The 24,701-nt window shown below is 38.1% G+C and overlaps 1 protein-coding gene across 6 annotated transcripts in view; it reads left to right on the forward strand.

Annotated features, from left to right (window-relative positions):
* The window catches only part of SREK1 (splicing regulatory glutamic acid and lysine rich protein 1), a 76,025-nt gene that overhangs the window by 8,276 nt on the left and 43,048 nt on the right, over positions 1 to 24,701 (forward strand). For 2 of the 6 annotated variants that reach the window (XM_036845785.1, XM_036845786.1), the window contains exons 1-2: positions 15,308 to 15,626; positions 23,235 to 23,368. In XM_036845785.1, the coding sequence (XP_036701680.1) occupies positions 15,466 to 15,626; positions 23,235 to 23,368 (295 nt within the window). In that variant the 5' untranslated portion in view covers positions 15,308 to 15,465. Of the gene's footprint in view, positions 1 to 15,301; positions 15,627 to 19,034; positions 19,057 to 23,234; positions 23,369 to 24,701 lie in introns of those variants that run through there. The other 4 variants (XM_036845787.1, XM_036845784.1, XM_036845789.1 and 1 more) reach the window with 4 other exon arrangements.

The following is a 24,701-nucleotide window of genomic DNA, read 5'->3' on the forward strand; positions in this document are numbered from 1 at the left end:
ATAATTTGGACTTTATCAAAATAAAAAACCTTTACTCTTTAAAAGACACTATTAAAAAATGAAAAGACAAAACATTGATGCATGTCGAAAAGAAAATGAAAAGACAAGTGATGGACTGGGAAGAAATATTTGCAAGTCATACATCTGATAACAGATTCATATCTAGAATTAAAGAACTCTTACAATTGTATGAAAAGAGAAACAGCCCAATTAAAAAATGACAAAAGATTTGAATGTTTGAATAGACATATCATCAGAGAGTATATATGAATGGCTCATGAGCACATGAAAAGTTGCTCAACATTATTAGCTATTAGGGAAATGGGAATTAAAACTATAATGATATATCATTACTTACATAACTCTCATCATTGCTGGTGGAAATGTAAAATGGTACAGCCTCTTTAGAAAACAGTTGGGCAATTTCTTAAGAAGTTAAACAAACTTACCACATGACCCAGCAATCCCACTCTTAGGTATCTACTAAAGAGAAATTACACTTTTACATGAATGCTCATAGTAGCATTAGTCATAATAGCCCCAAACTAGAAACAATCCAAATGTCCATCAAATGTTGAACAAGTAAACACAATGTTGAAAATTCATACAATGGTCTACTATTCAGCACTAAAAAGGAATAAACTACTGAAACGCTCTCTAACATGAATGAACCTCAGAAACATTATGCTCAATGATAGAAGCCAGACACTAAAGACTATGTATTGTATAACTAAATTTATATATAATTTCCAAAAAAGGCAAATGTAAAGAAAGAGAAAGCATATCAGTGGTTGCCAGGAGCTGGGAGTTATTGGAGTTGATTTACCTTATTGGCAACACTCTTGAGATGGTCTATGAATATCTGCTGCCAAAGTTCTCAGAGCTGCCCTGGTCACTTCCCTTCCTAAGATTTCTTTGTTCTGTTCTTCCTGCAAGTCCATTAAATACCTTAGTCATCTTCTTACATATTTTCTACTTTATTTAGAGTAGCCAAAGCCTGTTCTAAATATGCCCTATTTACACCCCTTCTCAAGTTTGGTTGTGCGATTATTTCTTCTACTCTATTACTGTCTACACTTTCCTCTCTGTTGAAGCTAGCAAGAACAATTTGTTAGTAATTTAAAAAAATTATGCCAATGATAGGGTTCCAGAGCTAGCCCACTAGAGACATCATGAACTAATTGAGAGTTCTGGATATTGAAAGGAGAGGTTCATGTGGTTTAGCACAGGAAAAGACTAAAAAGACTAAGAGAGTTTCTGCTTTGGGGAGTTCCCTGGTGGCCTAGAGATCCCTCAAGCTGCGCAACACAGCCAAAAAAAGGGAATTACCTGGCAGTCCAGTGGTTAGGACTCTGCGCTTCCACTGCCGGGGGCCCTGGTTCTATCCCTGGTTGGGGAACTTGGATCCTGCAAGCCGAGTGGCCAAAAAAAAAAAGTTTCTGCTTCATTTCTGGAAAAGTCCTATTTCAAAACACCCCACACAATACAGTAAGTCCCCTACGTACGAAACTTCAAGTTGCAAACTTTCAAAGATGCGAACATGCGTGCCAGCCCCTGTATGTCAGCTGTTGTACTGTACTACTCTACTTTTCAAGGTACTGTACTGTAAGATTAAAAATGTTTTCTTGGGCTTCCCTGGTGGCGCAGTGGTTGAGAATCTGCCTGCCAATGCAGGGGACATGGGTTCGAGCCCTGATCTGGGAAGATCCCACATGCCGCGGAGCAACTAGGCCCATGAGCCACAATTACTGAGCCTGCGCGTCTGGAGCCTGTGCTCCGCAACAAGAGAGGCCGCCATAATGAGAGGCCCGCGCACCGCGATGAAGAGTGGCCCCCGCTCTCCACAACTAGAGAAAGCCCTCGCACAGAAACGAAGACCCAACACAGCCATAAATAAATAAATAAACCCAAAGTTAAAAAAAAAAAAAAAAAATGTTTTCTTTATTTTTTGTGTTTTTAAATTTTTTTTATGATATATTTTATTTATTTATTTATTTATTTATTTATTTATTTATTTATTTATTTATGGCTGTGTTGGGTCTTCGTTTCTGTGCGAGGGCTTTCTCTAGTTGCAGCAAGTGGGGGCCACTCTTTTTTTTTTTTTTTTTTTTTTTCTTTAAACATCTTTATTGAAGTATAATTGCCTTACAATAGTGTGTTAGCTTCTGCTTTATAACAAAGTGAATCAGTTATACATATACAATAGGTTCCCATTACTCTTCCCTCTTGCATCTCCCTCCCTCCCACCCTCCCCATCCCACCCCTCTAGTTGGTCACAAAGCACCGAGCTGATCTCCCTGTGCTATGCGGCTGCTTCCCACTAGCTATCTATTTTACATTTGGTAGTGTATATATGTCCATGACACTCTCTTACCCTGTCCCATCTCACCCCACCCCCTCCCCATATCCTCAAGTCCATTCTCTAGTAGGTCTGTGTCTTTATTCCCGTCTTGCCACTAGGTTCTTCATGGCCTTTTTTTTTTTTTTTTTTTCCTTAGATTCCGTATATATGTGTTAGCATACTGTATTTGTTTTTCTCTTTCTGACTTACTTCACTCTGTATGACAGACTCTAACTCCATCCACCTCATTACAAATACCTCCATTTCATTTCTTTTTATGGCTGAGTAATATTCCATTGTATATATGTGCCACATCTTCTTTATCCATTCATCTGTCGATGGACATTTAGGTTGCTTCCAGGTCCTGGCTATTGTAAATAGAGCTGCAATGAACATTGTGGTACATGACACTTTTTGACCTATGGTTTTCTCAGGGTATATACCCAGTAGTGGGATTGCTGGGTCGTATGGTAGTTCTATTTGTAGTTTTTTAAGGAACCTCCATACTGTTCTCCATAGTGGCTGTATCAATTTACATTCCCACCAACAGTGCAAGAGTGTTCCCTTTCCTCCACACCCTCTCCAGCATTTATTGTTTCTAGATTTTTGATGATGGCCATTCTGACCGGTGTGAGATGATATCTCATTGTAGTTTTGATTTGCATTTCTCTAATGATTAATGATGATGAGCATTCTTTCATGTGTCTGTAGGCCATCTGTATATCTTCTTTGGAGAAATGTCTATTTAGGTCTTCTGCCCATTTTTGGATTGGGTTGTTCGTTTTTTTGTTATTGAGCTGCATGAGCTGCTTGTAAATCTTGGAGATTAATCCTTTGTCAGTTGCTTCATTTGCAAATATTTTCTCCCATTCTGAGGGTTGTCTTTTCATTTTGTTCGTGGTTTCCTTTGCTATGCAAAAGCTTTTAAGTTTAATTAGGTCCCATTTGTTTATTTTTGTTTGTAATTAGGTCCCAATAACCCTCATGAAAAGAAATATTAAAATTCTTTTAAAAATATTAGCCAAATCTAACAACACACAAAAAGGATTACACATCATGACTAAGTGGAAGTTATCCTAGAAATATCACACGGTCATCTCAAAAATTATTATGAATATGTGGTAATTAAGATAGTGTGGTATTGGTGTAAGAATAGATATATAGATTAGTAGAACAGAATTGAGAATCCAGAAATAAAATTCTTCAACTTATGGTCAATTGAGTTTTGACAAAGGTGTTCAGACAATTCAATGCAGAATGTATAGTCTTTTCAACACATGGTGCTAGAACAATTTGATATCATATGAAGAAGAAGGAGGAGGAGGAAGAGGAGAGGAAGAGGAAGAAGAAGAAAAAGAGGAGGAAGAAGGAGAAGGACAATAACAACAACAACAATGACCCTTACCTCACACCACACATAAAATTTAACTAAGAATGGATCAGAGACCTAAATGTAAGAGCTGAAACTAAAAATGTCTAGAAAAACACAGAAGAAAAATCTTTATAACCTTGCGTTAGGCAGAGATTTCTTAGATGTGACAATAAAAACACAGTCCAATCCTGGGAATTCCCTGGCATGGTCCAGTGGTTAGGACTCCATGTTTCCACTGCAGGTGGCACGGGTTCCATCCCTGGTCAGAGCCAAAAAGAAAAAGAAAAAAACAACCCACAGTCCATAACACAAAACATTGATAATTTGGACTTTATCAAAATAAAAAACCTTTACTCTTTAAAAGACACTATTAAAAAATGAAAAGACAAAACATTGATGCATGTCGAAAAGAAAATGAAAAGACAAGTGATGGACTGGGAAGAAATATTTGCAAGTCATACATCTGATAACAGATTCATATCTAGAATTAAAGAACTCTTACAATTGTATGAAAAGAGAAACAGCCCAATTAAAAAATGACAAAAGATTTGAATGTTTGAATAGACATATCATCAGAGAGTATATATGAATGGCTCATGAGCACATGAAAAGTTGCTCAACATTATTAGCTATTAGGGAAATGGGAATTAAAACTATAATGATATATCATTACTTACATAACTCTCATCATTGCTGGTGGAAATGTAAAATGGTACAGCCTCTTTAGAAAACAGTTGGGCAATTTCTTAAGAAGTTAAACAAACTTACCACATGACCCAGCAATCCCACTCTTAGGTATCTACTAAAGAGAAATTACACTTTTACATGAATGCTCATAGTAGCATTAGTCATAATAGCCCCAAACTAGAAACAATCCAAATGTCCATCAAATGTTGAACAAGTAAACACAATGTTGAAAATTCATACAATGGTCTACTATTCAGCACTAAAAAGGAATAAACTACTGAAACGCTCTCTAACATGAATGAACCTCAGAAACATTATGCTCAATGATAGAAGCCAGACACTAAAGACTATGTATTGTATAACTAAATTTATATATAATTTCCAAAAAAGGCAAATGTAAAGAAAGAGAAAGCATATCAGTGGTTGCCAGGAGCTGGGAGTTATTGGAGTTGATTTACCTTATTGGCAACACTCTTGAGATGGTCTATGAATATCTGCTGCCAAAGTTCTCAGAGCTGCCCTGGTCACTTCCCTTCCTAAGATTTCTTTGTTCTGTTCTTCCTGCAAGTCCATTAAATACCTTAGTCATCTTCTTACATATTTTCTACTTTATTTAGAGTAGCCAAAGCCTGTTCTAAATATGCCCTATTTACACCCCTTCTCAAGTTTGGTTGTGCGATTATTTCTTCTACTCTATTACTGTCTACACTTTCCTCTCTGTTGAAGCTAGCAAGAACAATTTGTTAGTAATTTAAAAAAATTATGCCAATGATAGGGTTCCAGAGCTAGCCCACTAGAGACATCATGAACTAATTGAGAGTTCTGGATATTGAAAGGAGAGGTTCATGTGGTTTAGCACAGGAAAAGACTAAAAAGACTAAGAGAGTTTCTGCTTTGGGGAGTTCCCTGGTGGCCTAGAGATCCCTCAAGCTGCGCAACACAGCCAAAAAAAGGGAATTACCTGGCAGTCCAGTGGTTAGGACTCTGCGCTTCCACTGCCGGGGGCCCTGGTTCTATCCCTGGTTGGGGAACTTGGATCCTGCAAGCCGAGTGGCCAAAAAAAAAAAAGTTTCTGCTTCATTTCTGGAAAAGTCCTATTTCAAAACACCCCACACAATACAGTAAGTCCCCTACGTACGAAACTTCAAGTTGCAAACTTTCAAAGATGCGAACATGCGTGCCAGCCCCTGTATGTCAGCTGTTGTACTGTACTACTCTACTTTTCAAGGTACTGTACTGTAAGATTAAAAATGTTTTCTTGGGCTTCCCTGGTGGCGCAGTGGTTGAGAATCTGCCTGCCAATGCAGGGGACATGGGTTCGAGCCCTGATCTGGGAAGATCCCACATGCCGCGGAGCAACTAGGCCCATGAGCCACAATTACTGAGCCTGCGCGTCTGGAGCCTGTGCTCCGCAACAAGAGAGGCCGCCATAATGAGAGGCCCGCGCACCGCGATGAAGAGTGGCCCCCGCTCTCCACAACTAGAGAAAGCCCTCGCACAGAAACGAAGACCCAACACAGCCATAAATAAATAAATAAACCCAAAGTTAAAAAAAAAAAAAAAAAATGTTTTCTTTATTTTTTGTGTTTTTAAATTTTTTTATGATATATTTTATTTATTTATTTATTTATTTATTTATTTATTTATTTATGGCTGTGTTGGGTCTTCGTTTCTGTGCGAGGGCTTTCTCTAGTTGCAGCAAGTGGGGGCCACTCTTTTTTTTTTTTTTTTTTTTTTTCTTTAAACATCTTTATTGAAGTATAATTGCCTTACAATAGTGTGTTAGCTTCTGCTTTATAACAAAGTGAATCAGTTATACATATACAATAGGTTCCCATTACTCTTCCCTCTTGCATCTCCCTCCCTCCCACCCTCCCCATCCCACCCCTCTAGTTGGTCACAAAGCACCGAGCTGATCTCCCTGTGCTATGCGGCTGCTTCCCACTAGCTATCTATTTTACATTTGGTAGTGTATATATGTCCATGACACTCTCTTACCCTGTCCCATCTCACCCCACCCCCTCCCCATATCCTCAAGTCCATTCTCTAGTAGGTCTGTGTCTTTATTCCCGTCTTGCCACTAGGTTCTTCCTGGCCTTTTTTTTTTTTTTTTTTTCCTTAGATTCCGTATATATGTGTTAGCATACTGTATTTGTTTTCTCTTTCTGACTTACTTCACTCTGTATGACAGACTCTAACTCCATCCACCTCATTACAAATACCTCCATTTCATTTCTTTTTATGGCTGAGTAATATTCCATTGTATATATGTGCCACATCTTCTTTATCCATTCATCTGTCGATGGACATTTAGGTTGCTTCCAGGTCCTGGCTATTGTAAATAGAGCTGCAATGAACATTGTGGTACATGACACTTTTTGACCTATGGTTTTCTCAGGGTATATACCCAGTAGTGGGATTGCTGGGTCGTATGGTAGTTCTATTTGTAGTTTTTTAAGGAACCTCCATACTGTTCTCCATAGTGGCTGTATCAATTTACATTCCCACCAACAGTGCAAGAGTGTTCCCTTTCCTCCACACCCTCTCCAGCATTTATTGTTTCTAGATTTTTTGATGATGGCCATTCTGACCGGTGTGAGATGATATCTCATTGTAGTTTTGATTTGCATTTCTCTAATGATTAATGATGATGAGCATTCTTTCATGTGTCTGTAGGCCATCTGTATATCTTCTTTGGAGAAATGTCTATTTAGGTCTTCTGCCCATTTTTGGATTGGGTTGTTCGTTTTTTTGTTATTGAGCTGCATGAGCTGCTTGTAAATCTTGGAGATTAATCCTTTGTCAGTTGCTTCATTTGCAAATATTTTCTCCCATTCTGAGGGTTGTCTTTTCATTTTGTTCGTGGTTTCCTTTGCTATGCAAAAGCTTTTAAGTTTAATTAGGTCCCATTTGTTTATTTTTGTTTGTAATTAGGTCCCAATAACCCTCATGAAAAGAAATATTAAAATTCTTTTAAAAATATTAGCCAAATCTAACAACACACAAAAAGGATTACACATCATGACTAAGTGGAAGTTATCCTAGAAATATCACACGGTCATCTCAAAAATTATTATGAATATGTGGTAATTAAGATAGTGTGGTATTGGTGTAAGAATAGATATAGATTAGTAGAACAGAATTGAGAATCCAGAAATAAAATTCTTCAACTTATGGTCAATTGAGTTTTGACAAAGGTGTTCAGACAATTCAATGCAGAATGTATAGTCTTTTCAACACATGGTGCTAGAACAATTTGATATCATATGAAGAAGAAGGAGGAGGAGGAAGAGGAGAGGAAGAGGAAGAAGAAGAAAAAGAGGAGGAAGAAGGAGAAGGACAATAACAACAACAACAATGACCCTTACCTCACACCACACATAAAATTTAACTAAGAATGGATCAGAGACCTAAATGTAAGAGCTGAAACTAAAAATGTCTAGAAAAACACAGAAGAAAAATCTTTATAACCTTGCGTTAGGCAGAGATTTCTTAGATGTGACAATAAAAACACAGTCCAATCCTGGGAATTCCCTGGCATGGTCCAGTGGTTAGGACTCCATGTTTCCACTGCAGGTGGCACGGGTTCCATCCCTGGTCAGAGCCAAAAAGAAAAAAGAAAAAAACAACCCACAGTCCATAACACAAAACATTGATAATTTGGACTTTATCAAAATAAAAAACCTTTACTCTTTAAAAGACACTATTAAAAAATGAAAAGACAAAACATTGATGCATGTCGAAAAGAAAATGAAAAGACAAGTGATGGACTGGGAAGAAATATTTGCAAGTCATACATCTGATAACAGATTCATATCTAGAATTAAAGAACTCTTACAATTGTATGAAAAGAGAAACAGCCCAATTAAAAAATGACAAAAGATTTGAATGTTTGAATAGACATATCATCAGAGAGTATATATGAATGGCTCATGAGCACATGAAAAGTTGCTCAACATTATTAGCTATTAGGGAAATGGGAATTAAAACTATAATGATATATCATTACTTACATAACTCTCATCATTGCTGGTGGAAATGTAAAATGGTACAGCCTCTTTAGAAAACAGTTGGGCAATTTCTTAAGAAGTTAAACAAACTTACCACATGACCCAGCAATCCCACTCTTAGGTATCTACTAAAGAGAAATTACACTTTTACATGAATGCTCATAGTAGCATTAGTCATAATAGCCCCAAACTAGAAACAATCCAAATGTCCATCAAATGTTGAACAAGTAAACACAATGTTGAAAATTCATACAATGGTCTACTATTCAGCACTAAAAAGGAATAAACTACTGAAACGCTCTCTAACATGAATGAACCTCAGAAACATTATGCTCAATGATAGAAGCCAGACACTAAAGACTATGTATTGTATAACTAAATTTATATATAATTTCCAAAAAAGGCAAATGTAAAGAAAGAGAAAGCATATCAGTGGTTGCCAGGAGCTGGGAGTTATTGGAGTTGATTTACCTTATTGGCAACACTCTTGAGATGGTCTATGAATATCTGCTGCCAAAGTTCTCAGAGCTGCCCTGGTCACTTCCCTTCCTAAGATTTCTTTGTTCTGTTCTTCCTGCAAGTCCATTAAATACCTTAGTCATCTTCTTACATATTTTCTACTTTATTTAGAGTAGCCAAAGCCTGTTCTAAATATGCCCTATTTACACCCCTTCTCAAGTTTGGTTGTGCGATTATTTCTTCTACTCTATTACTGTCTACACTTTCCTCTCTGTTGAAGCTAGCAAGAACAATTTGTTAGTAATTTAAAAAAATTATGCCAATGATAGGGTTCCAGAGCTAGCCCACTAGAGACATCATGAACTAATTGAGAGTTCTGGATATTGAAAGGAGAGGTTCATGTGGTTTAGCACAGGAAAAGACTAAAAAGACTAAGAGAGTTTCTGCTTTGGGGAGTTCCCTGGTGGCCTAGAGATCCCTCAAGCTGCGCAACACAGCCAAAAAAAGGGAATTACCTGGCAGTCCAGTGGTTAGGACTCTGCGCTTCCACTGCCGGGGGCCCTGGTTCTATCCCTGGTTGGGGAACTTGGATCCTGCAAGCCGAGTGGCCAAAAAAAAAAAAGTTTCTGCTTCATTTCTGGAAAAGTCCTATTTCAAAACACCCCACACAATACAGTAAGTCCCCTACGTACGAAACTTCAAGTTGCAAACTTTCAAAGATGCGAACATGCGTGCCAGCCCCTGTATGTCAGCTGTTGTACTGTACTACTCTACTTTTCAAGGTACTGTACTGTAAGATTAAAAATGTTTTCTTGGGCTTCCCTGGTGGCGCAGTGGTTGAGAATCTGCCTGCCAATGCAGGGGACATGGGTTCGAGCCCTGATCTGGGAAGATCCCACATGCCGCGGAGCAACTAGGCCCATGAGCCACAATTACTGAGCCTGCGCGTCTGGAGCCTGTGCTCCGCAACAAGAGAGGCCGCCATAATGAGAGGCCCGCGCACCGCGATGAAGAGTGGCCCCCGCTCTCCACAACTAGAGAAAGCCCTCGCACAGAAACGAAGACCCAACACAGCCATAAATAAATAAATAAACCCAAAGTTAAAAAAAAAAAAAAAATGTTTTCTTTATTTTTTGTGTTTTTTTTTTAAATTTTTTTTATGATATATTTTATTTATTTATTTATTTATTTATTTATTTATTTATTTATTTATTTATTTATGGCTGTGTTGGGTCTTCGTTTCTGTGCGAGGGCTTTCTCTAGTTGCAGCAAGTGGGGGCCACTCTTCATCGCGGTGCGCGGGCCTCTCACTATCGCGGCCTCTCTTGTTGCGGAGCACAGGCTCCAGATGCGCAGGCTCAGTAATTGTGGCTCACGGGCCTAGTTGCTCCGCGGCATGTGGGATCCTCCCAGACTAGGGCTCGAACCCGTGTCCCCTGCATTGGCAGGCAGATTCTCAACCACTGCGCCACCAGGGAAGCCCCGTGTTTGTTTTTTATGTATGTATTGTTTGTGTGAAAAGTATTATAAACCTATTACAGTATAGTACTATACAGCCGATTGTGTTAGTTGAGTACCTAGGCTAACTTTGTTGGACTTATGAACAAATTGGGCTTATGAATGTGCTCTCCGAATGGAACTCGTTCACATATAGGGGACTTCCTGTACACACACAGGGGCACTCATGCATGCACAGTTCTCACTCCTTTTCTGATTCTTTCTAGAACAACTGATTAACCTTCCTTCCAGTGTGTTCTTGCTGTCTTAGGACTACAATCTGTACTCCTCCTTCAAAGATAGGGCTACTTACAGATCCTTCCTTACCTAAAATTACTTCTAAATTATTCTCTACTGTCAAATTTCCTTTAAAATTCCATAGAGTAGGTTTGCTGCAGATCTCGCTTGTTTGAAAAGCAAAACAAGACTGAACAAAGGCACCAAGACCTATTCTTATAAGTACGGTCCACACTCATCTGCGCCCCTTCCCAGCTCAAGCATTCTCTTCCTGTCACTGTACTCTCCAAAGTCACCTCTTGGTTCTAAATCCAATACTGAACATGCATAAAATTTTAATGTATATCTTTCTCTTTTTGTTGTTAATTTACTTGCTAGAGTTTATCATTCTTATTTTTGGTTTCTGGTTTGCTCTTATGGGCCTGTTTTACTTATGAGGAGACCTTTTTTCCTGCACTGCAACTTTGTTACTGCTTGTCTTATTTAGAAGATGTTGGGTCAGTAGGCAGACAAAATCAAGGGGCCTTGTGATGAAGAAATATCTGCAAATTGGGGCCATGAAAATGATTAGAGAGATTGGAGACAGAACATACTAGCATGGAGGCTGGAATTCTAAAATGAATCTCAGAGGGCCAGGGTGGAGCAGTCTGAAGTTGGTCAGAGTGGCAGAGCTAGGACATGCCAAGGGGTGGGAAATTTGGCTGAGAGATTCATAGAGGAATCAGTGGAAGTGACAATGACGCTGTGACCTTTGCTTCTCTAAACTGGTTCATGTCACTTTTGTCTCAGTAGTCACATTATATCTACCAATGGGTACATTTTATTCCTGATTTTGTCATCTTTGCAGACTTTGACACTTTTTATCATTCTTTCCTCCCTACTCTTCATTTTTTCCCATTAAAACTTTTCCTCCCTCAACTTTTGTGACTATCCTCCCTCCTAATTTTCCTCCTGGCTTGGTTTTATTTATTTTTTTATTTTTGGCTGTTTGTTGTATTTGTCCCTTTAATGTCACCCAATGCATTTCTCACGCTACACATGTACCTGGCATAACTGTATCTATTTTGAAGCTTAAATCACATACTTTATCTTAGTTCTGGACATTTTCCTTAAATTTCATTTCAGGAACTTGTCCACAATGGATTTCAATATTTTTTGCTCCTTCTTTACAAATTTGCTCTTCGTTCTTATTTTTGGTCCTAAACTATGGCACTATTACACAGTCCCTCAGGCCAGAAACAAATTCCTCCCTCTGCTTTACCGTCAACAGTAGATTACTAAATCTACTAAGTACCGCTTTACAAACTTCTTAACCAGTGGTGCTCAAACTGGGGTTCTTGGGGGCTTCCCTGGTGGTACAGTGGTTAAGAATCCGCCTGCCAATGCAGGGGACACGGGTTTGAGCCCTGGTCAGGGAAGATCCCACATGCCGCAGAGCAACTAAGCCCGTGCGCCACAACTACTGAAGCCCGTGCGCCACAACTACTGAAGCCCGTGTGCCTAGAGCCTGTGTTCCGCAACAACAGAAGCCACTGCAATGAGAAGCTTGCATGCCACAACGAAGAGTAGCCCCTGCTCGCCGCTACTAAAGAAAGCCCACGCGCAGCAACGAAGACCCAACGCAGCCAAAAATAAATAAATAAATAAATTTATTTTTAAAAAATGGAGCTCTTGGATTACCAGCAGCACCATCACCTGGGAACTTGTTAGAAATTGAAATTTTCAGGCTCCTCCTCCAGATCTACTGAATCAGAATATCTGGGGGTGGAGCCAGCAATCTGTTTTAATGTGCCCTCCAGGTGATTTTGATGCACATGAGAGTCTGAGGACCAGTGTTCTAAACAAGTGGTAGTTAATCCTGGGATCTATGGTTGGGCTTGAGGAAGACCGAAAAACACTTATAATTCTATCTAAAACCAAGTGTATGTCCATATATATTTTTCTGAATGGATAGTTTTTATTCCTTTTATTCTTAAATGGGTTCAATGACCCTAAATTTGGGACTGTTTCTTGCTTTCCACTGCTACCACCACTTACCCTTCGAACCAGTCCCTTTGCCTCTAGTTTCCACCCTTTTCAATATATCTCCATGTTGCAGTGACAACAATCATTCTAGGAATCTTGACATAGTCACTCTCCTGCTCAAACATCTTCAACAGCTCCCGACAATTTGTGATAAAGTAACCTCTTAGCATGACAAACAGCATCTTTCATCAAGGCTTATTCTTTCGTGTATATCTCTAGTCATTCTCAGCCTTTGGTCTAGCAATACTAAACTTTGAATATTCTGGACCTCACTTGGGCTCTCATACCTTTCTGCTTTTGTATATTCTTCAAGCTCAGTCTGGAATGCCCTTCACTGCTCCTCCCTCCCTCCTTGTCTGGCTAATTCCTATTTGTTCAAGATTCAGTGCAAGCAACATCTCTCCTGGGAAGACTTCCACTGGCACTAAGTTTAAGTGGCCTTCCTATATGCTCCCAATTTTCCCTGCGCTTATCCCTCTGGTAGTAGTTCTCAAACCTTTTGGTCTTAGGACCCCTTTACTCTTTACTTTTAAAAATTATCAAGGACCCTAAGAGATTTATGGGATATCTATCTATATTTATCATATTAGAAATTAAATCTGGGACTTCCCTGGTGGCGCAGTGGTTAAGAATCCCCCTGCTGATGCAGGGGACACAGGTTTGAGCCCTGGTCCAGGAAGATCCCACATGCTGCGGAGCAGCTAAGCCTGTGTGCAACAACTACCGAAGCCCGCGTGCCTAGAGCCTGTGCTCTGCAACAAGGAAAGCCACCGCAATGAGAAGCCCTTGCACTGCAAGGAAGAGTAGCCCCCGCTCGCTGCAACTAGAGAAAGCCCATGTGCAGCGACAAAGACTCAACACAATAAATAAATATATCAAAAAAAAAAAAAGAAATTAAATCTGTGAAATTTAAGATTTAAAAAACCCATTTAAAAATAACTATAAACCTGTTATGTACTTATATAAATGATGCATTTTTTCAGTCTGTTCCCAATGGCTATGCGGGGTAAATGATGCATTTTTATGATAAAGTGATATTTCCCAAAAAAGAATTTTGAGAAGAGTGATATTGCATTGCATTTTTCAAAGCTCTTTGATGTCCGGCTTAATAGAGGACAGCTGGATTTCCCTATCTGTGCATTCAATCTGTTGTGATATATTTTTGTTGAAACATATGAAGAAAATCTGGTCTCACATAGATAAGGAGCTGAGAAAGGGGAAACTATTTTCATAGTCTTTCTAGATAATTCTAGATATTCTTGTTTGATACTATACCAAACTGGATATGTGATAGTTTCTTAGAGGGCAATTTCAATGTGGACTGAATCTGAAACCATATCAATTAACTTTTTGTATTCTGCTAGATTAAAATCCATGGGTCCATCCACTTTGATGACTCTTTTTGATTCTGTAATAGCATGCATTGGTTACTTTGAAAACAGTGGTTCACTGAGTTGTAGAGATTTTCAAATGGTCACTTATTTCAATATATAATGTGAAAAAATACGTTTGTTAATATCACTGGTGTTTTTAGCAGAAAAGTCTAAATACTGGAAAGCTGTCAAGCTCAAGGTGGTGGATACAAATTTTAAAAATTTTGGATTTTTGTGTGAAAACTCGAACAATGACACAAGTGCTTTTTCTGGAGATGTTCATCCTACTTGGGCATGCAGCAGAAGTACTTACCATTTCTTCACACATATTAAAAAGAGGTGTATGCTAGGGTGAGGATTTAATAAAATTAATAATTTTTACTCCTTTGTCAAGGACATTCTTAAGTTAAACTAGCTTATTTTAAAAATCATAATTTTTGTATGCTATGAGTGCCAGGAGGTGAAGAATACAAAATACCAGTAGTAGTGCAGTTTGACACCACTTCCTTGATTCCTGCTAAGGTGCCAGCAGTCACTCACTATTGCTTTTACACCATCAGTGCAATTGTCAACAAAGTGAAAAAGATCAACAGAGTCTTCGTATTATGGAAACGGTTTTGACCTTGCAGAATCACTCAAAAGGCTTCGAGGACCCTCCAGGTTCTGTGAATGGCATTTTGGGAACAGCTGCCCTAGTTTCCCATACTACTGTTACTTGTCTCATTAGGTTGCAACGTCTATGTGGCCCTTCTGTAACTGTCTTTTACGTGCTCTTGTCTAACAGTGTCTGGTACATAACACTCAAATATTAATACCTGCGTAGTGAGCGAATAAATGTTATAAACGACAACCGCAAAGCCTTCATATTAACTGCTTCCTTAATTCCGTCAAAATTTACACGTTTTGTAAAATTTCCCAAATTTTTTCACAATTAGGACGCCGGCCAATTTTTTAAAATAGTCGGGGCGAGGGAGCTGCCTGTATATAATAATGACACGTTATAGTTCGGTCAAGTATTGATCTGCGATGCTGGAGAGTCATTCCTTCTTCACAGCTCCGCACCAGCAGGCCAGGCCTCTTGGTTCCCCAGGCCTATCTAGTGTAAAGACTGGAAAGAGGTGGGTCTCCCATGTTCACAGGAGCACAAGAAACTGATCGAGTGGAGGCCGGGAAAACACTCGATCAAACCCTTGCCGGGGAGAAGTGCAGCGAGAGAAACAGCCTCAGGTACCCGGGAGCCCCAGGCCGAAGCCCCGCGAGATCCGCCGGGTTGCCGGGGCGACGCTTCCGGCTGGCGCGCGCAGCCCTGGGAGCAGGGGAGTTGTGAAATGGGCGGCTAGACCTTCCCGCTGCCGTGAATTCGCTAGCGGGAGCGCGCTCGCGGCCGCGCGTTCTCCGCTTTCCCGGCTCCGTCGCTGACGCGTCGTAGACGTTGGGGAGGCAGGCAGCTGCAGCGGGGTCGGGATGAACAGCAGCGGCGGCTTCGGGTTGGGCTTAGGCTTCGGCCTCACCCCTACGGCGGTGATTCAGGTGACGAATCTGTCGTCGGCGGTGACCAGCGAGCAGATGCGGACGCTTTTTTCCTTCCTAGGAGAAATCGAGGAGCTGCGGCTCTACCCCCCGGAGTAAGTGCTCAAGCTCGGCTGGGGGAGGGGTGCGGGCGCCAGAGAGACCTCGGGAACCGAGGCATGGGGGAGAGCGCGGACGGGGGCGCGCGGTGTCAGTCACGTGACCGCCGGGTTTACCTTGGTGCCCATGTTTGATTAGGGCACCGCGGCCCGGGCCCCACGCTCCTGCTTTCCTTGTTAGTCGTATTTGGTGGGTTAATCTCTGCACAGAACCGTTACAGAGGAGTTAGAGAGGTTGCCTTTTTCGTGCTTGCCGGACTATGGTCGCCGCCGGGTCCTCGAATTCAGTGCCCTTCCTCCCCTTCTTTTTTTTCCCGAACTTAAGATGGCCGCAGGTGGGCCCGCGGTAGTCCTCATGGCAAGCTCCTGATAGCGTTTTTGCAATGGCAAATCGCGGAGACTGCGCTTGATAAACTGTCCAGTTCTTAGTGCCTCAGTGTCGGACCGTTGTTGCTGACAGGGAAGTGTGCAGCTGATGACAGATGGAATTAGGCCTATATTTGTCCCTAGGCCTGTGTTCACAAATTTAGCATCTTCTTGGTTCATCTAACCGAGCCCATCCATGTTGTTAAAGATCATGTCTGTTCACCCTTTTGGCAACGGATTAAAATTTCCTCCTAGAAGGTCACACCGTCCTAAACCTTTCAGAAAAAGTAATAGTGCGTACAGGATTACTCCTGCTGTATACTTTTAAAAGTCCAGATCTGGACTGGCGCATTCACAGTTCTCAGACACTTCCCAAGTAGTGTATTTTGAAGTAACATTTCCCTTGTACAGTACTATCTACTCACAAAATTTGTAAGGGGTTGAGGGTTGTTTACTTTCTTACAGGCATAAACTTTTTTAAAGCTAGAGCTTAGAATATGAAAATTCTCAGTATTTTGTTCATTTTGTCAAAATCATTTGAAGGAAGGGATAGTAGTTCCCCAAGATTTCTCTCCTTTTTTAAAAAATTTGTATTTGACTTTTTGGTTTGTTTCATAGTGATGCATGTAGACCTATTTTTCTTCGGTTTTCTCTCTGTAAGTATATTGCATTGCTACTGCACGGATATTGATAAAAGTTGATGTTTGGAGTTTTAAATTTTACTTAAGTTTTTCTTCTCATTTTTGTTTTGAAATATTTCACGTATACAGAAAAGCTAAAGAATAACTCCCATGTTCCCTTCATCTGCATTTATAGTTTGCCACAGTTGATTTCTGTCTTTGTGTCTCCCTCTCCCCACCTACACACACAGACACCCCTACAACCCTCCCCTCTCCCATGCTTTTAAAAGTAGTTGCAGACACCATGGCTATTCATTCCTCAACACTTAAATGTGAATTTCTTAAGAAGTACATTCTCCTACATTACCACAATACTATTAACATATCCAAGAAGTTTAACATTGATTAAAATATAACATCTGAATTTCTTCAGTTATTCTGATAATGCCTTTTTTCCATTGTCTTTTTCTGATCTAGAATGTAATCAGATCACTCAATGCATTTGGTTATCTCTAATCTAGGACAGCCACCCCTCCACCCTCCCTCCTTTTATTTTTTTTCCCAGTCACCTTTTTAAAAGTTTTTCATGACATTAATATTTTGTCTTGTAGTTTGTGTTGTAGAATGACTCATCTGGGTTTATATAAATTGGTTCTACATGAATAGATTTGGTAATACAGTTTTGTCAAAGATGCTTCATAAGGGCATGCACATGTATCTTTACTGACTAGCCATCTCATGTATAGCTTTGAATATCTTATAACTTTTGAAAGTGCTTTCAGCTATCTCTTCATTTAAGCACTCAGAACATTTCTTAATAATTGAGAACTGTTTGGAGGAGTGTTGTATTCTGAAAGAATTGGAATCAAATAGTAAAATATTTTGTACATGACTGTAAACTAACCTTGCTTTCAAGGTTGTGATAATAAGGTGTCTCATGGGCAGAAGAAATATATCACAGAATATTCTTCATTGCCAGCATAACACCACGTACATAGTTGAAAAATGCACTTGGGTGGTAACATGCTGCCAGTTATCATCTGACATTTAGTAATGGGCTGTTTTTTGAAATCAAGTGTTAGTTGCTTGGAGTTTAAAAGTCAGAGAATAAAAAAGCTCGTTACTTAAACAGTGCATTAATATAGAATTATTGTGTCACAAACTGTAATATATTTTGCAAAATTGTAACATAAATATAACACATATAGGCCAGGCAAAATCCTTGACCAGTTTTTCTTAAAGGCAGTCAGTCCCTATTCCTGTTTTTCACAAGTATTGACATGCTTTTCTAATGGCATGTTTTCTGCTTGCTCTGTAATGAAGTTGTCATAACCTGGTCCTTATATTAAAGATGTGTTTGCAGATTTGGGCCGAAATGCATAAAAATGCAATAGTAGTAGTTGTATTGAAGACAGATAATTCTATTTTGCAATGTTGTGGAAACAGTATTTTATGATAAATCTTTGGAAGCTGAGTAGAAATTCATTTGTTTTAAATTTGGAACGATACTTCTTTAATAGAATGTGAGAATAGTTTCTCATTAACATTTTAAGAATTTGGTTGCTAATATGAAAATTCAGGTTTTTAAACTTAATTTTTTTTGGCATGAGGCCATGATTCAGTTTCTTTTTAAACATTAAGAATTGGTGTAAACATTCCCTGTAAATATTAAAAATTCTTATTAGTGCTGCCAGATGATAAATATGCAGAATTTCTGTTTTAACTTTTTACTCAATAAGGGAATCTCATACATCATGAAAACCTTTTTACAATGGTAAGAAATCTTTGTTGTTTTTTCAGTAAGCTTTTCATGGAGGTATAAGGTGCAGAAGAGTGCAGGGATAAGTGTATACAGCTTGTTGAATTTTCACAAAGTGAACACATCCAGCACCCGGATAGGATTCTCTGTGCCCTAGGAGTTCTCCTTTCCCCCCTCAAGTGCATAATACCCCTAGGGTAATCCTGGCCTGATTTCTAACATCATTTCTAACATCAACACCTGTGTTTTTTTTTGTTTTTTGTTTTTTTGCTTGCTGGTTTTCTTCACTTCTCTGGTCTTTAAAAGTACTAATAAGGTAAAAGCTGTCAACTAGCTAAAATTAATATAACCAATATAGTCACATCAGGAGAAATAGAGAAAAAGGTACACCGCCAGTGATCCTACCACCCTATCAAAACCTCTCTCCAGTCCTTTTTACATGCATTTATTTTAACATAGTGTAATCAAAGGATTTATACACTGTTACTGTAAGCTTTTTTCACTCAGCCTGTGGTAAGCATTTTTCATATTGTTGTGTTTTATTTATTGTAATGTTTAAAGGCTGATGTCTCAAGTGTGTATGTGTGTTTGAAATTCTGTCATTGAATTTTAGCTAGAAGTATTTGAAAAATGTGTATTTTTGATTGTCCACAGTGATTGGAGGGCCTCTGGCATTTAGTGGGTAAGTGTCAATAATTCATAAGGAAGTCTTACAGAAAGGAGAATTGTGGCATCCAGACGATCACTGGAGCCCTACTGAGAAACCCTGTTATACACTGTGTCAGTTAATATTTTCATACATAAAGCTATATACTTTGTCCATGTTTTGCATTATATCTTTTTTGATAGATCCTCAAGGGATGTATATTAATATAATAAAGTATTGGACAGTATTACCACATTGATTTTTTAAAAGATTGTACAGTGCCATCACCATGTTTAATGAAAAATAAGATAACCAGTTAGGGTCTAAGAAATTTAACTGGTGCTCAAAAAGTTGGTTCTGTGATTTCTCCATTAAACTACCAGTGAGAAATTCTGATTTGTTTGAAAAGTGATTGTAGAAGGTTTTATATTTAAAGAAACAAAACAAAACTTGATTCAACAAATGAGGTCAAAGTAAAATCTGCTATATTTGAGTACTGTTACTTTCTTTAGAGGCATACATTTAGACCAAATGGAATATGTAACCCCTTTTAAAGTGTAGGTCAGAGTTAAATTTGAAAATGATAATCCTATTTAATTTTTTAAAAAGTAAATGTTATTTAATAGCCTAGATATACTAGAGAGGAAGATCTAAATATAAGATTTGGTAATATACTGATTTATAAATCTGTAAATACACATTAGTTTGCTGAGATATCTGTATTTAGGCTTGCCACTGTATTATTTTAGCCTATAATATTCAAAATAAAAGTGTTACTGCCTCTCCTGAAAAGCTCATATGTTTACATTTTTTATAAAGTAAATACTGTGTTGCTCTTACTCTCTATTTTAAGGAAGGTAATTGGAGATGAAGATGAAAAAAATTGCTTATAGCACTAGGATCCATGCTCTTACTATAATGCTGTTCAGAACAGATCAAAATCTTTTAACCAGTTTTTGGGCTTCTCAAATCTCAGTAGTGTGTGGTTTACTAACCAGGCTCACATTTCTTATTCCTGTGGATGTTTTAAATTTGAAACGATGTGGTTTTCAAGTAGGGATATTTGGAAATGTTTGTAGTTTTCAACAGTGTTGATTTAGGTTTCCATCCTTTCACAAAAGGATCTGTCAATTTAGGAAATACAGTTTCAGTGGTGGCTTGTCAGGTTCTTCAAGTGCTAAAAGAGAGTATTCTTGTTGAAATTGCTAGGGCTTTAGGTGTAATCATAGATTTTTTTTTTTTTTTGGTTGCAAAGGACAGAAACAGTGTTACCTAATCTAGCTCAAGAAGAGACATTATTAAAAAGAAGAGATTTCCCTGAGTAGAAGAATAAAGACTAGGCCTCATGGGAACTGGGACTGGGAACCAGAAGGGTATCAGCATCCAAGGCGACTGTCTGCCTCTTCCTGTCAGGCTTTATTGTCAGCTCAGTTTGTTTCTGTGTATCTGCTCAATTTCTTTTCAGGCCTGTTCTGTACTCATGTGGCATCTGGCCCAAGCCCTTACTCTAAGTGACTTTCAAGTTCATTTGGTCAGGCCACCCAAATTACAGGTTTCAGGTTAGCCAGTGAAATAAGCCCTTGTGTCATGTAGCTGATCAGTTGTGTCTGAAAGCTTGCAAGATCTGTTGAGGGTTTTCACGTAAGGAAACTGCTGAAAGTATATAGGATGTATTGGTAGCACATACAGGAGGGGGTACCTAGTCACTTTGATATTTTAAAATGGCTTTCCAGAAGACTTGGAAACTTGAGCCTTGAAGAAAAGTGGAATTACTGTTCAAAAAGGGAGTAAGAGAGCACATCATAGCCAAATGAAACAACATGTACAAAGATACAAAGATGGCCCAGATGGTTCAGGATGTGTTCTGGGAACCACAAGTATTTTTATGCCTGGATTTTTTAAATGATGAAGCAAAAAGAGAAGGGTGTCTCTGAGGAAATTTAAGCAGTTGCATGACATGAAGAGATTCAGGGTTTAGAAAGATTACTCTAACAGCTTTTGTGGAAGATTGTTAATAAGGAGGAGTAGAGATTGGAGGCAGTGTGATTAGCTAGGAGCCATTGTAGTAATCCAGGTGAGAAATGATATGGACCTGGATGAAGGCATTGATACTGAGAGTGTGGAAAGAATTCATGTGACAAATATTTGGGAGGTAGTCTTCATAGGATTTAAAGACCAATAGGATGAAAAAGAAGGAAGGGTCATGGATGGAAACAACCCACAAATCTCAGTAGTTTGATAAAAACAAGATTATTTCTTATACTAAAGTGGTGGGGGTGGGGACTCTACTCGTTGTAGTCACTCATTCTGGGATGAAGCTGATATATCAGCCACCCATCTCTTTGGTGTTGCCGGTCACTGTGGCAGAGAAAAAGAACCAAGCAGTGGCCCTTAAGGCTACTGAATAGGAACACATGTCAATTATGCCCATATTTAATTGGCCAAAGCAAATTGCACGGCCACACCTAACTTCAGGGAAAAAAGAAATAGAATTTTATTATGTAGCCAGAAGGAGATTTGGAAATACTTGGTGAATGGTACTAATGATGGTCACATTAACGACTTCCAGATTTCTGACTTAGATAATGTGGTAGTATCTTTAACTGAGGTATGAAATTAGGACAAAGGGCAGGATTGGTGCAGAAGGAGGGTAATGAATTTAAGAATAAGTTAAGGGGTAGGTCCTGTGACGATCAACGTGCAGTATGCCAGCAGGCACCTGGATCTGGGAATCTAGAGCTCTGGAGAGGCCTAAATTGGTGACTTGGTAATGTATAGGTGAGTTAAGTCTGGATGCAGATGTGTTTACCTCATGGCAAGTACAAGTGCTTGACTTACATGTTGAGTAGGGGGACGTTGTTGGAGAGGGCTGGCTTGAAGCCTGAATCGGATGGCCTTAGGCAGGAAAGAATTGAGTTGGGTTGGGGGAGAAGGAGGTAGAGTTTTACTTTTATTTTTGCTACTTTAATTAGCCTGACTAGTTATGTTAATAATAATATATATAGTTTCAAGTTCTAAATGCAAATATGTTTTATTATCTTAGTGTCTGGTTAATATCATAAGTATATTTAGCCGTTAGCAAGCTGGATTTGTTGCTGTATGTAATTTTTTAATTTAAAAAAATGAATATTTATGGAATTACAAATTAAATAGTACATTAAAGTGGCTTTAAAATTCTTGATTAATTGAATAATTAAGGTTACATGAGATTTGGAATTAGATGATTAGACTTTAAATCTCATCTTTGCCATTTACTAGGTCTAGGATTATGGTGAACTTCCTTGACCTGTTTTGTAAACTAAAGTAAATTATTGTTGCTGCACAATGCATATTTAGTATTTTTCAAATGATCTTTTTTTAGTGTGAAAAATTTAATATTTTAAAGGATTGTACATTTATGTTAAACATTAGCTGTATATTTAGTGTCTTTTTTTACTTGCTAAAGACAATTACAGACTTTAATTGAACATAATTATGGGCAGGTTGACAAAATGATCCCTTATGAGGATAGTGTATTTTGGAATCTAACACGATGGATTCATATGGTGGAAAAATTGCTTTCATTTGTGCTGTGTCTGGCTTCTTTTTCCTATAGTCCTGCCTAGATTAAATCTAGTAGGATTTATAAGAGTCTTTGCTCTTTTGCATATAAAACATGTAAAATTTTGTTTGTAAAATTTTTTGTCTGGAAAATCACAATGCTGCCTAGCTTGAAGTAGTCCAGTATATGCAAAAGACCTTAATTTTAATTCCAGGTTATCTGATTGTTTCTAAGACTGTTGTGAAGTTTTTAGTGATTTAAATGCCAGGAATCACATTAGGGAGGGTTGGAAGTAGTTAGAAAATTTGAAGTGTTGAGGATTGGGGCTTTTTTATGAAACGGGATTTTGCCTGTTGATGATGATGCACTGATTGAACATCCTTGGGTTAAGTCAGCTATTTTCACATTTCACTCAGATTAAGAAGGCATTAATTTAAATTTCAGGTTTTTAACAAATAAGGCTATAGGCCTGCCTAGATTTGCCTTCAGTCGTTGCAGCAAATCACCATTAAAAGACTAAGTTCTGCTATTTCATGTCTTAAGGATCCTTAGCAACAGAAATTCCTGTCTTAATTGTAAGATTATGTAAAGATCTAAGTAAGAAATTTTAAATGAAAACGACAAAACCAACCAAATGTTAATTAGTCCAATTGTTTTTGTTTTTATCTTGCAGCAACGCACCTCTTGCTTTTTCTTCCAAAGTATGTTATGTTAAGTTTCGTGATCCATCAAGTGTTGGCGTGGCCCAGCATCTAACTAACACGGTTTTTATTGACAGAGCTCTGATAGTTGTTCCTTGTGCAGAAGGTTAGTATCTCACATGTTTTTTTTCAGTTATTTTAATCTCTGTCCTGTCTGTTACTACCACTGGCTTTCCTAGAAATTGGCAAGTAGATATGGTGTGTATGTGTAAGAATGAAGTTTGGAGGTGGAAAGGATTTTACGTAATAATAAAATATATTAAAATGGTTAATTTATTACTTATGTATGTTTGAGATTTTATAGCTAAACATTTAAAAATTTATAAATTACTTGGCTTCTTTGGTTTGCTTTGACTTTCTGTGTTCAGTTTGCAAATTGTAAAGAAAGCTTTTTGAAAGGAAAATATTAAATTGGTAGAGGACATTATTTAAAATGTGTAAATAAGTAAGCATTTGCCCCTGTGTATACCTATTAATGATATTACATAAATAAAAACAGTGTACGTATTTCGCAAAATGGGGGTTAGGTAGTAATTATGTTTTAGAAGAATATTCATAATTTAAGCTTTAAAACATCTTCTTAAGGTAATTTACCTTAATTGTTACTGAGACCATTATTTTACATTCAGTGTAATTTGCTGTGCAACTAGAATTTACTTTTTAATTTTACTGGGGTTTTTTTGTGGGGGAGGGAGGGGTGGTGGTGGTGGTGATTAATTGAAGAAAAATCATGGAAAGCAATTTTCCAAAGCCTCCATCGAGGAAATAGTTGTTGAAGGTGGAAACAAGGCCAAAGGCCTTATAGTAATGTGTTAAATTTTATGACATAACCTGCTTTAAGAGCTAATTATTATTAATGCCTATTTTTTTAGTAACTTCTATTTGCAGAGCCATTCACATTCATTATACTAGGCTGTGCTGAATTTGACAGTTCTGGTGTGTAATTAACTTTTATTCAGAGCACTGACTATGACATGTGTACATGAATTTTAGAATTGGGTTATTATAATTTAAATGTCTTTAAAATATATTTTCACTGGTGGCTGGTGGTAACTGTTTTACAACATAAAAATTTTACCTGAAACAGTTTAAGGAGCTTTCATATGTCATGTTTTAAAACTTTTTTTAGAAACCAGGCTCACATTAAAATACTGTATAATAGTTTGCTACACTTTCAAGATTTTATGCATATTTCAGGATGCCTGTTCTGGGATGTCAAAAACATTAGTCAGATACAGTGAGTATTACTCTGTTATTTTTGATGTCCCAGAATAGGACATTCTGGATTTTTTCAGATAAATTTGAAAGTATTTTTCCCATGTCTGGGGGTTAGAGTGGGGTAGGGAGAATAAAATAAATAATAATGAATATAGTAGAATAAATAAAAAATGAATTAAAGTTAATTATTTGCTAAATCTATCTTTATCTACTAACCTGTA

The sequence above is a fragment of the Balaenoptera musculus genome, chromosome 3 (genome assembly GCF_009873245.2).
Source record: "Balaenoptera musculus isolate JJ_BM4_2016_0621 chromosome 3, mBalMus1.pri.v3, whole genome shotgun sequence".
In the NCBI taxonomy this organism is placed as follows: Eukaryota; Metazoa; Chordata; class Mammalia; order Artiodactyla; family Balaenopteridae; genus Balaenoptera; species Balaenoptera musculus.